General features: G+C 37.4%; 1 protein-coding gene across 1 annotated transcript; it reads right to left on the bottom strand.

Moving 5' to 3' along the window:
* Positions 1 to 960: 960 nt before the first annotated feature.
* Positions 961 to 12,417, bottom strand: ppm1nb (protein phosphatase, Mg2+/Mn2+ dependent, 1Nb (putative)). The gene is made up of 6 exons (XM_046867063.1): positions 11,695 to 12,417; positions 10,134 to 10,705; positions 8,369 to 8,486; positions 5,992 to 6,106; positions 4,941 to 5,004; positions 961 to 1,762 (listed from the first exon to the last, which is right to left on the bottom strand). The coding sequence occupies exons 1-6, from the start codon at positions 12,104 to 12,106 to the stop codon at positions 1,736 to 1,738; spliced, it is 1,308 nt and encodes a 435-aa protein (XP_046723019.1). The 5' UTR covers positions 12,107 to 12,417; the 3' UTR covers positions 961 to 1,735.
* Between the last annotated feature and the right edge of the window lie 736 nt (positions 12,418 to 13,153).

Genomic DNA, 13,153 nt, shown 5'->3' with positions numbered 1-13,153 from the left:
CTCATCACTCCTGCAGTAGTTGCCCAATCAATCAGCACCTCTTCACTTCTTCCCTGAATCTCATTCTACAGTCTTTCTCCTTTAGTTTCCACCATCTTATTCTTCTTTCAGTCCTCACTATCCTCCTCTTCTTCTTCACCTCCAAAACCATCCTACAGACCACCATACATTGCTGTCTAGCTACACTGTCCCCTGCCAACACCTTACAGTCTCCAATCTTCTTCAGGTTGCATCTCCTACATAGAACATAGTCAACCTGTGTGCACCTTCCTCCACTCTTATGTCACCCTATGCTCCACCTTCTTCTTAAAATAAGTATTCACCACTGCCATTTCCATCCTTTTTAGCAAAATCTACCACCATCTGCCCTTCCACATTCCTTTCCCTAAGACCATACCTACCCATCACCTCCTCATCACCTCTGTTCCCTTCACCTACATGCCCATTAAAGTCTGTCCCGATCACCAATCGTTAATTCCTAGGTACACCTTCTTCCACTTCATCTAACTCACCCCAGAATTTTTCCTTCTCCATCTCACAACCCACTTGTGGAGCATAAGCACTGATGACATTTATCATAACCACTTCAACTTTCAGTTTCACGTTTATCACCCTATCAGAAACTCTCTTCACCTCCACTACACTCTTACTAATCTCTTCCTTCAGATTCACCCCTACACCATTTCTATTTCCATCCACACCATGAAAGAACAGTTTAAACCCACCTCTTATTTTTCTGGCCTTACTCCCTTTCCACTTGGTCTCCTGGACACACAACATAACTACCTTGCAAAGTACTGAATATATACAGTATATATATATAGAGAGAGTTAAAGACTATAGATGCAAATGAAAGGTCTCTTGCCAAATTGGTCGCTTGTTAAATGTACACATAGAGACTGAGGTGATACTTCATACTAGTCTATAGCTGCTACAAACAAACATTTTATTAGCCAGTTGTTCTGTTTTATTCCTTTATTTTTGAGGACTTGACCTTAACATTACCACAAACGTTGTCCATATACTAGATGTGTAAAATATGCACAAAGGTCATTTCACATAACATTATACAATAATGAAATCATTTTGTTGAACAGACACTAATAAATCTATTAATATATTAATGCTGTCCATCTAATTGATTTTGATAAGTGGTCAGTAAGGCAGCACAATATAGATCATGCAAACATCAGATCAAATTACAGGAAAAGACATTTGAAGATCTTGAGTGTCTGTGATGTGGGTCTGTATGTTTGGAAAGCTCACTGTACGTGGCTGCATCTGATAAGAGTACAGTGTTCAAATGCAAAACATGTTAATCAGGAACATCACTTGCATTCTGTGCAGCTCAAAGAATGCTACAAAAACAATAATTTTAACATCTGAATATTACTTTAAAACTCTATGATTTGAAAGGTTTTTTATTTTTATAAATTACCTGAGTGTTGCTATTTATACATTGAATATATTTATCATATGTAGGAAATTATTCTGGAAATATATCAGAAACCTAGGTACATATACATTACATTCAATAGTTATTATCTTGAGAAGTGAGTGGTTTGGAATAATCCTAGCTACCTCTAATTGAGAGATCCCCCAAGCATTGTAAAGGTTGTTGAATAGAGTCGAAAAAAACCCAAAAACATAAAACTCATAATAGAAAGATTTTTTTTTGTTTTGCAGACAGCATATATTTGTCAGTCTGTCTGTATTAAGGGTTTAGGAGACGACTCTAAGTGGTATCTGCAGAACCAAGTTGCTGAAAACATAAATGATAATATGGTTATTATTTATCTCAGCACAAAGAACATTATAATTGTAAACACATTTTTTAACATTATGGACAGCAATAAAGTATTCAATGCAAAAATTGATATTATAATAGAATAACATATAATAATAGAATAACTTATATAATAGTTTGCATTTTTTATATTTACTCATTTCACATGTGAAATTATTTTTCCACTAGCAGAATTATTGATTATTGTCCAGTGGAATAATCTCAGACAATATATCAGGACAAATGTCTAGGATTAGGATTAATAATGTAATGATTACTAGGGCTGCAACAACTAATTGATAAAATCGATAATAATCTAAATTAAATTTGCTGTCAACAAATGCCATTATCGATTAGTTGGGCTGCTCTTGTTAAGGGTTAACGTGACAGCGAGAAAACACAGCCTCCTGCGAAATGGTGAAGAGTACAGGGTCAATCGGCAGCAGGAAAAAGTGTGCGTCCCAAGTCATCCAAGCCATTGGAGAATTTTATATTAAATGCAAGGCATGGGAACATTTTATATTAAACGCAACAAAGAAGACTGTAACCTGCAAGTTATGCAAAGCTGAGCTTGTGGGGCATGGAAGTACCACAGTGATGCACAAGCACATGAAAAGAAAACACACTGGTGTCGTGGGTGAAGGTGAAACATCAGCACAGTAAGCAAAAACTGTCAAAATGATAAAGTTTAATAAATTATTGTTTGAACTGTTTGTTTGTTAACTTCGGGGCTGTCGCACTAAATCTGTTCTGGCATGACCTCGCTAGCTACATACAGTGCCCTCCACAATTATTGGCACCCCTGTTTAAGATGTGGTCGTGGACTTCTAAAAATTCTCCTTTTTTTTAAAACAACATAGAACCCAAATGCAAAAAAAGAGAAAAATCCAACCTTTTATTTAAGTACATTACTTTGGTGGTAAAAAAATCACACATTTAGAAAAAAAAAAAAAACTTGAAATCATGTGTGCCACAATTATTGGCACCCCTGATGTTAATACTTTGTACAACCTCCTTTTGCCAACAAGACAGCACTTAATCTCCTCCTATAACATTTCACAAGATTGGAGAACACAGAGAGAGGATTTTGACCATTCTTCTTTGCACAATCTTTCTAGATCATCCAGTGTCCTGGGTCCTCTCTTATGCACTCTTCTCTTTAGCTCGCCCCACAGGTTTTCGATTGGGTTGAGGTCTGGGGACTGAGATGGCCATGGGAGGACCTTGAGTTTGTGACTGCTGAACCACTTTTGTGTAGATTTTGCCACATGTTTTGGATCATTATCCTGCTGAAAGACCCAATGACGACCCATCTTCAGCTTTCTGGCAGAGGCCATCAGGTTTTTATTTAAAATATCCTGGTACTTCAAAGCGTTCATAATGCCATGCACCCTAACAAGGTTCCCAGGGCCTTTGGAAGAGAAACAGGCCCACAGCATCACAGATCCTCCACCATACTTCACGGTGGGCATGAGGTGCTTTTCGGCATACTCATCTTTTGTTTTACGCCAGACCCACTTAGAGTGTTTGTTGCCAAAAAGCTCAATCTTAGTCTCATCTGACTAAAGCACACGATCCCAGTTGAAGTCCCAGTACCGCTTAGCAAACTCCAGGCGTTTACGTTTGTGAGTGTTAGTGAGAAAAGGCTTTTTCCTTGCATGCCTCCCAAACAGCTTGTTGGCATGTAGAGAGCGTCTGATGGTTGTTTTGGAGACTCTGTGACCCCAAGATGCCACTCTTTGATGCAATTCTGTGACGGTGGGCTTGGGAAATTTTTTTACTTCTCTTACCATCCTCCTCACTGTGCGTTGTGGCAAGATAAACTTGGGACCTCTTCCAGCCTTGTTTGTCACTGTTCCAGTTGTTTTAAACTTCTTAATGATTCCTCTGACTGTAGATACCGGCAAGTTAAGGCGAGTGGCTATTTTCTTGTAGCCATTGCCTGACTTATGAAGGTCGACACACATCTGCCTTACTTGAATGGTGTGTTCTCTTGTCTTTGCCATGTTGACAAATGGGTAAGAGAATTAGGCCTCTGTGTCACGTCATATTTATACCCCAGGGAAACAGGAAATCATGAATTACTAATTAAAGGTCCCTAGATACCCTGACCAACCTTAGCAACTACAGAAAAATATATATATAAAAAAAAAACAATTAAATTTTTTAGAGGAATTGTTAGGGGTGCCAATAATTGTGGGACACATGATTTCAAGTTTTTTTTTTTTTTTTAAATGTATGATTTTTTTTACCACCAAAGTTATGTACTTAAATGAAAGGTTGGATTTTTCTCTTTTTTTGCATTTGGGTTCTATGTTGTTTAAAAAAAAAGGATAATTTTTAGAAGTCCACGACCACATCTTAAACAGGGGTGCCAATAATTGTGGGGGGGACTGTAGTGATGAATTAAATTAAAACAGTGCGAACAAACACAATCTAAAGCAGCAAATAACAGCAGGCGTGAATGATAAAAGTTTTTAGTCACTTGTGTTTTTCAGCTAATTCTTATGCATTTGAACACCAGTGCATTTTTTTTTTAAATCAAGCCTGTTAGCTTGCTGCATTTGTCTACTACAACAGTTAATTTTATCTGTTTTCAAATGTGATTTACTGTGGATTTAGTAAATGCTTGTTTTCACTGTTTTTATATAAAATGTATGCATATATAATTTAATTATTATAAAAAATGTAATTGATTATATATTATAGATGCTTATATCTTCACAACTAAACAAAATATGAAAACAATGTTGAATTACATTTTATATATATTTTTTATATTTTTATATAAAATTGAAATAATTTAATATAATTTAATTAATTTTTTTTTAACATGGTTGTCAATTTGCCATCTGCAATTATCATTAAAAGCAATACAAAAATATTTATATTGCATTTTTTATTTTTACAGAAAGAAACAATCCAGCATGATTTTATTTTTTTCAAATGAAAAATCCGCTAAGTCTCCACAACAAGCTTTAAAATGTAAAAATTAAAGATTTATAACTTGATACTTGTATATAGGGGGGATTGTCTAATTGATTTATTATCAAAATAATCATTAGTTGCAGCCCTAATGATAACCATGAGTATGATAACTGTTTTTTTTTCATGATTTTTTTTTTTGTAAATATTAAGATACGGAAAATGTTACCTGGGCTAACCTGACTTTACGGGCCTCCTTTTGCTGATAGTAAGCAGAGATGATACAGTTTCGTCTGCAAAATGTAATGTGTAAAATATGAGTTAGGCACAATGTTATAAAGTACAAAATTAGATCTTTTTAAGTAGTAGTCTGTAACATAAATTCTTAATGCATTTTTCTTAATGCATGCATGCATGAGGAATCATCCCCAAATATAATGTTTAATGTATGTATTTTGCTATTTTAGTTTTTCATAGAACCCCGAAAAGCTATACATGGTATCAAAGTTAGACTAGTAAACACAGTGAAAAAGCAGTGATTCAAATGTAAATGTATACTAATAGTTAGTCTAAGAATATTTGCCCAAGACTAACTACAGTACCAACAAAATCAAACTATACAGACCTTTGCTTTTAACACTTTAATATAACTTTTTGATGAAGAACCTAAAAGCCTGAGAACCTGAGAACTCTTTGAGCTGAGAGCAGCTCAAAGAGACTGATCCAAACCAGTTTTTAGTCTCTATTAAGGTTGGATTTGAAAATGGAATTAAATGGATTAAATACACTGCTGTAGATTTTCTCTAGATGCTGTAGATTGGTTATTCATCATTTTGCAGGAATTTTTACTCTGTTTTTAAGACTGGTACGTCACACAGTAGTGTAACATGACATTTTTTAATTATATATATACTGCATTAAGTCATTTACTTTAATCGTAAAATCATTGAAGCTGTAATTATTTTTTCTAGATTTGAAGTGTGGTGTATTGCTTGCTGTACAAATAAAACATTCAGTTTTTGATTTAGTTATTAAAATACTAATCAACCTGTAAAAACTGTACTCGTGTAACCAGCTACTACACAGTGGAGTTAAGCTCAGAATAGATCCTCCTGAACCACATTAGCACATTTGTGTGGTTTCACAAAATAACTGGTTTGGTTTTGGCTTCCATTACTCACAAGTTACCTTCATTTCATTAAAAAAAAAAAGCACTGTCAGACTGCAAACTTGTTTTTCTGTTTGATTACATAATGATGAAACAGGGCACAGTGCCTTACTTGCTCTGAAGGCCACCCCCTGGTGGAAGCCCAGGGATCTCTGTTGAAGCCAGAACAGTGAGAACTGACAAGAGATCAGGCTCGTCTCCTCTTCCGCTTAATTCCTCAAAGATGTCTATCAAGAAGGAATTCATACAATAGATTAATATACAGTTTATTTATTTAAGGGAGTCGATCAACACTATACAAGTGAATATATGAATATATCAAGATCTGATGGTGCACATGCTAGACCTTTTTGTATATGGTTTATTTAATATGTTCTCCCTAAACTCCCTGCTATCTATCTATCTATCTATCTATCTATCTATCTATCTATCTATCTATCTATCTATCTATCTATCTATCTATCTATCTATCTATCTATCTATCTATCTATCTATCTTTTCTCTTATGTCTATCTTTTTTTACTGGTATCTGAAATTAACTTCATTATTTATTTTTCAGACAAGTTTTTACTTTGTCTGGCGGTAAAATACTCGTGTGTGCGGGTTGCGGGTGAATAAAATCATTCACAGGACTCCCGCAAAATGCTCTTAAAAATATGTATAAAAAATAAATAACACAAAAACCCCCAAATAAACACTAATTTATCGACTGTACAAAAGCAACAATGGCAACTAAAATAAAATTAAACGATTTACAGGCACAAGGTCGGAAGCCAACTTTTACGTTGTTCATGCAGGGTAACTACTGGAGCACAACGAGGCACAATGTCTGAAGCGCAAGACAGAGGAGAATCCCTGATTATTAATGCGTGTTGCACACTTTTTCTATTATTTGTTTAAATATTATATATGCAAGTTGCCTTTACATGCTGTTTAGTTGTTAAAGAAGTCTAAACTTTGCAGTTATAAGGGGAAGACGATTGTTTACATTGTGCAGGTTTTTTTTAATTGGTTGCTAAATTTGCACAATAATAAAAGGTTGGAGGTAGTAGCTCAGTGGGTCAGGCATTGGCCTCTGGCTCAGAAGGTAACGAGTTCAAATCTTAGCACCACCAAGCTACAGTGCAACTGCAGGGCCCTTGACCCTCAACTACTCAGTTGTAAGTAATTCTGGATAAGGGTGTCTGCCAAATTCCATAAATGTAAAAATGTTTTTGTATTTTATCTGCATCTCTCATGCATTTTGATTCCTTCAGCTTATTAGAATCACGAGTGCCACCTCTTTGTAAACAGCATCATTTTGTGGGGCCTTGCAAACCTGTTATACTAGGGAGAACGTTTTCTACAATATTCACCAATCATGACAGTAAATAGGCCCCTCTAGGTCAATCTACTGCAGTATTTCCTCTCCCAATTAGTAGAAATTGTGGGTAATACAGTCATGCATGAAAAAATATAGTCATATAGCATATAATACTGAATGAATGAAACAGGTATAAACTTTCTTTCAGCTTCTCCCATTAGGGGTCGCCACAGTGGACCATCCGCATGTTTGATTTGGCACATGTTTTTACGCTGGATGCCCTTCCTAACGCAACCCTCCCCATTTATCCGGGCTTGGGACCGGCACTAAGGCTTGTGCAACCCTAATGGCTGGGGTTGGTTCCCTAACCAGGAAACGAACCCAGGCCACAGCGGTGAGAGCGCCGCATCCTAACCACTAGACCACCAGGGAACCTTAATGAATGAAACTTGTATAAGATTGAAAAATACCATGAGATTAATTTTTGGTCATATTTCGTCCAGCACTAACACAAAAGTTAACAGAGGAAACTCAGCTATGGGAATTTATATTAATCTTTGTACTGTGCTTTATATCCAGTTTGTTGTATTCAATGCTGTTTTCACAGAAAAAAAATAAACATTTTGAGTGACATTTATAAAGGGTCATGAAACAAAATCATAACAACATAACATTTACTTAGTAAATGTAAGTTTTCTTAGTGTGACTGAGAAGTGGGCATGGTTATAGGTGGGGGTTATCAGTAGATTTTAAATATATAATTTTTACATCAATCTTTACATTTGAACAGTTACTCCCACTCTCAGAACAATCAAACATACATGGGTATTCACTTACTTTGATAATGGACCTTTTATTTGAACACTGTATTTGCTAAACCAGATTAAAATTGAAGTGTACTGTTAGTCATTCTACTTTTAGTAGCTTGTAAACAAATGCAGTTGAGTCACACCCAGTATTTAGGGACTAGAGGCAATGTTTGACAGGAGTCTTGGCCTTAAGTTTACATTGCAAATCTAGACTGAATCTAGTCCAACTGCTTCATTCTTTCAGTTGATAACCATAAACATTCTTTTTTTTTTTACTTCTATTCCTACAAAAATATCCAATCTTGTCTTATTGAACAAACCTAGGTTTTGAACAAAGAAAGGTCTCTAGTTGTAAGTATAAACACGTTGTTACACACCAGCAACTTTTGACTCCAGGTAGTCCTCTAATTCAGCCTCCTGGTGCAATGCCTCAGGAGAAAGCTGGGGGGCGCCAGGGAAACACACCACTATGATGCTGATATTGTCAAGACTTCCCTGAGGAGGAACATAAGAGATTAAGTTATACTATGAAAAACAAAGCCCAAAGTTTTTTTTAGCACTTGAAAAGAGGAAATGTACCACAACCAGTCCATCCACTGCAATGTTTTTGCATGCTGGAAAGAAACCAGATAAGATGTAAGAAATCCTCTCTGAATGGGAACCTAGAGCTATGTGCAGCCATTGCTACTCAGTGTACTGTCACCAATACAGTTTTATGCCATTATACATAATATTATCAGCATATATTATTCTTTGTATCGATTTGCAAATCCAAAAATACTTTATAAGTAACATTTGTACCCTTGTACATTACATTTTATATAACCCTTTACAAAAACAGAAAACTTGACAGTTGTCTAGGTGGAAATGTCTTGCTTTCACAGTAGAAAAAAAATGGCTAGATGAGTTTGAATTGCCCTGAAGGATATAAAAAGTCAAATAATCACTCTTTACTTAACTGTAATGAGCTGACAGGCATCTCAGCAGGCACAAAACATTAAACCTTGAGATGAATGGGCTACAACAGCAAAAGACCACATTGGCTTCTACTCCTGTCAGCCAACAACATGGACCTGATATGCTATAATCAGCTTAGACTCACCCATTTCGGACATAATTAAAAAATTCTTTTACTGTCTTGTTTCGATTCTGAAATACTTGAACCAGCCCTTCTAGACATTCAAAAGTTATGCAACAATCACAGAAATTACCATTTTTTATTTTGATGTTTGACATGAACAATAACAGATTTTCTTTAACCAGCAAAAGCATGACTTAATCAATCATCCAACACCGTATGATTGGATTAAATGTGCAGGTGTCAGGTGTACTGTACAAGTCTTTGTAATAATGCGGATAGAGAGTGTATATAACTGTTCTTACAATGTTTTATTATACATAAATAGGAAATAAACCTTGTACAAATGCCATTTGTGTGTAGAATTTGATATAAGTATGCACATACAAGAGAAGTCTGGAATGAAAAAGCTGCCAGTATAGTGCCAGCAGAGTGTTTGACATTAAAATTACATCATTGCATCATTTAGCCAAAAGAACGCCCTTAGGCAAATGCTTCAGTAATTATTTTTTTTGTGCTTTGACTCAGACGCAGAATTTTCCCAGCGCTTGTGAGTCTTTCTGTTGGCCATGTGTCCTGACCCTGCTCTGTGCTTCGTTAAATGTCCTAATTCTTCTGTGCAACTAAAAATAGATCATCCATTGGTGGCTTAGAGTTTTGCTTTGAATCAGTGGTAATGTCATCACAAAATACAAAAGTTTTTTCCGCCTCTCCTCTAAAGCCCCTTGTAACCAGTAGGTCATCTTTTTTCTTACGTAATCTTCCATTTAAAGTCAGAACTTGAGAAAGAGTATGTGTAGGTGTTCAGACTTCTGTGGTGCTCTAAATACAGTCATGCCAACAAAATACGAAACATTGGTGTTGCTGGTTTCTAAATGCATCTATTAGCAAAATCCCACCTTGCTGTAAAGTGTGAAACAGAAGCCTTGTGGGAGTTGGACATTATTTAAAGAGGAAAACTGTGAACCAATTATAGGTTAAAAATTTTAAATGAAGTCTAATAAATCAACTTCCATCTAGAAAGCGGTTTGCTTTTTACTTTTTTTTATTACGTACAAGCCTACCTTGTAGAGACAAAGGTCAATGACCTGGGAGCAGACGTCTCGCAGGTCTGTACACACTTGCAGTCGGCTACGCACGAACGCACAGAGCTCCTCGTTGCTGACTGTGTCCCAGACACCGTCACATGCCAGAACTATGAACTCGTCTGCTGTTGAGCGCTCCACAGCTGAGATCTCTGGCTCTGGAGAGACCATCTGCTCAGTAACTGGGCGCCATTCAACTGACTTGTAGCTGAAGTCTCCAAGAGCTCTGGAGACAGCCAGGGAGCCATTAACACGCTGCAAAGTGACTGAGCCACCAGCATTCTCAATGCGCTCCTTCTCTCCAGGACAAAATGGCTTGTGGTCTTCTGTTGAAAAGGCCACGTGCCCGGCACGACACAGAACTGCTCGCGAGTCTCCACAGTTCGCAAAGTAGAAGTGGTGTGGAGTGATTACAGTTGACACCACAGTGGTGCCACCACGCTCCCAGCCCTCTCGGCAGGCCATTGCATGGAGGTGTTTGTCCATGAGGAAAAAGCCTTCCCTAATGCCATCAGTTACCTGCTCCACATCTTCCTTTGCCCGGACCTTACCTGCAAGAAGATTTTAGATTGCATTTACCAGTGAAATCAGCTTTTATGAATTATCTTCATATCAGATACTTATTAGCAATAATCTTAGAAATTCTTGAAGCAATGACAAAAGACCAGCAATTAGAAACATTAATCATTGAAACCTTTATCATTTAAAAGGGAAAAATGATGAATAAAAAGAAAAGAAGACAGAAACATTTAAGTGCCCATCACTGAAGAGTTCCTCTCAAGGTTTCTTCCTCATACCATCTCTCAGGAAGTTTTTCCTTGTGACAGTTGCCTTTGGCTTGCTCATTAAGAATAAGGAACAAACTTATAGGCACTAAAGTTATACATTGTAACTTTTTTAACCTCTTTATTTCTGTAAAGCTGCTTTGGGACAATGTCCATTGTTAAAAGTGTTGTACAAATGAAACGGAAATGAATTATGACAAAATGTTTTCACCCTTGTTTCTAGGATGAAAGTTGTAAAAATTTGCCAACTCTATTTGTATGAAAGAAACACAGGTGATTGTTAGGAGGTGGGATCTGTGACGCTGACAGTGGTGGTTCAGTGGTTAATGCTTTGAGCTACAGACAGTGGAGTGTTTAAATCCACCAAGCTGCTAATGTTCTTGAGCAAGACCTTTAACCGTTAACTGCTTAACTGTTTTCTGTCATTTGAAATTTGCTTTACATAAAAATGTGAGACATTTCTTACTGACTGACATAAGTGACTGAACTGCATTTCGCATTATTACCTTTTTGCTAGCGATGTGCTTTTGAATGTTCTGAGTTTCTTATCCATGCCATTTAGCACATGCAGTAACATTCCTCTGCCAGGAGTGATGCAATTTACTGTAATTATGCATAATTTGTGTTCTAAAATGCTGCTGATGTTTTTTATGAGTCATGGGTATCAAAAGCCATCCGACAGGTTCAAACATTTTATCTTATACCTTTTTACTCTGCCAAAAACAAATAAGGCCATACAATGCCAGGTAACTCACCTGTACTTAATATGTGCTCCAGCAGATTTCGTGAGCAGTGTTGAGCCACTGTGCTGCCAGCATGGCCATCATATACCGCAAAGAAGCCCCAATGAGAGAGCTCTCCACCTAGGTGGGGGAATGAGTTATGGAAGTCCTCCATGTGGGCCCTCCATCCCTGCATACTGCCCAGAGCATAGGTGAGGCCATAGGAGGCACAGCCCTCTTCAAAATACTTGTCTAGTACAGGACGTTCAAGATAAGGACTGGGGATGACCCCCTCCTCCTCTCCACTCTCCTCAGCTTCAACCGGCTCACCCCCGCCTCCTCCACGTCCCCCTTTAAAAAAAGAGGTGACCCGTTTCTCTGTCTCCTTCACCAGCTGCCGGACAAAAGCTGGCATTTCCACGCTTCCCTTCCTGGATGTTCTCATGCTGTTTGTGATCGATGTCTAATCCTCAGGCCCTGTTTCCCAGCCTCCGCCCCTATACTGCTCTCTGTGCCTTGGCCGTTGTGTTCAGCCTTGCTGCTGAGGGCCTTTAGATCATGACTGCCTCAAAGACTGATCCTGTTATTCCAAACACCAGCAAATAGTATAATCCAGGAATCTTGCTCCTTAATAATATACCCATCACTTGCTGTGTTCACCTATCCTCATTCGTTATAGTTCTGTACAAATTGCTCTGCTGTTCTCTTCGTCCTGCTCTGTCTCTCAGTGCTATTTCCTTCCCTCTCTCCTCCTGAACCTGTTATTTGCCTGTCGTCTCTCTGATTGGCTGAGCTATTTATGTCCTCCAATCCCTTCCTGCAGTTGCCCTCCTTTCTCTTGTTTTACACACGCATGCACAATTTCTGTGACACTGTCAATGGTTCCTTTTTATTTTCTCCCATTTCTCTGTTTGTCTCCCTTGCCTTTGAACTCTTTCCATTGTTGCAGTTATTGAGGCCATGCAGCAGGGTGTGTGTGTATGTATGTGTATAAATATATATATATATATATATATATATATATATATATATATATATATATATATATATATATATATGTAGAGCCCTGTTAAACTAGGGTCTAATAATTATTTGGTTTTTATTTTCTTTTACACTACAGAGTTCAAACTTGTTCATTTAAAAAAAATATATATATATAACTAAGGAAAAAAACTGTTATAAAAATTGTTGTTTAAAGAATAAGGTGTTTTCTGACTGACCTCTGAGGTCAGAGGTGAGAGGGGGGGGAGGAAGTGAAGTGTGAGAGAGAAGGACGACACGAGGAGTCCGGGGAAAAAAAGAGGAGTGCGCTAATCGTTCGGTGCAGGTGTAAAGTCTGACTACTGGGTTGTGGACTATATACAGGAACACTGAACAGAGAAAAGACTGTTTAGAAACAATGTGGATGAACTCTATGTAGAGAGTGTGAGTTTAAGAGTGACGGGACTCAGGTGCACGCGTTAATGTGAAGGACAAACCTGACGCAGTTATC

This window comes from Silurus meridionalis, chromosome 15 (assembly GCF_014805685.1).
Source record: "Silurus meridionalis isolate SWU-2019-XX chromosome 15, ASM1480568v1, whole genome shotgun sequence".
In the NCBI taxonomy this organism is placed as follows: Eukaryota; Metazoa; Chordata; class Actinopteri; order Siluriformes; family Siluridae; genus Silurus; species Silurus meridionalis.
Note: the sequence above shows the minus strand (reverse complement) of the source record. Positions and strands in the feature narration are given on the sequence as shown.

Excerpts from the sequence above, each read along its gene's own strand:
- ppm1nb (XM_046867063.1), bottom strand. The coding sequence starts at position 12,106 with ATGAGAACATCCAGGAAGGGAAGCGTGGAAATGCCAGCTTTTGTCCGG. Across the intron at positions 8,487-10,133 it reads TTGACCTTTGTCTCTACAAG|GGAAGTCTTGACAATATCAG; the intron begins GTAGGCTTGTAC and ends GTTCCTCCTCAG. Across the intron at positions 1,763-4,940 it reads GTAAAGTCAGGTTAGCCCAG|CAACTTGGTTCTGCAGATAC; the intron begins GTAACATTTTCC and ends TTATGTTTTCAG.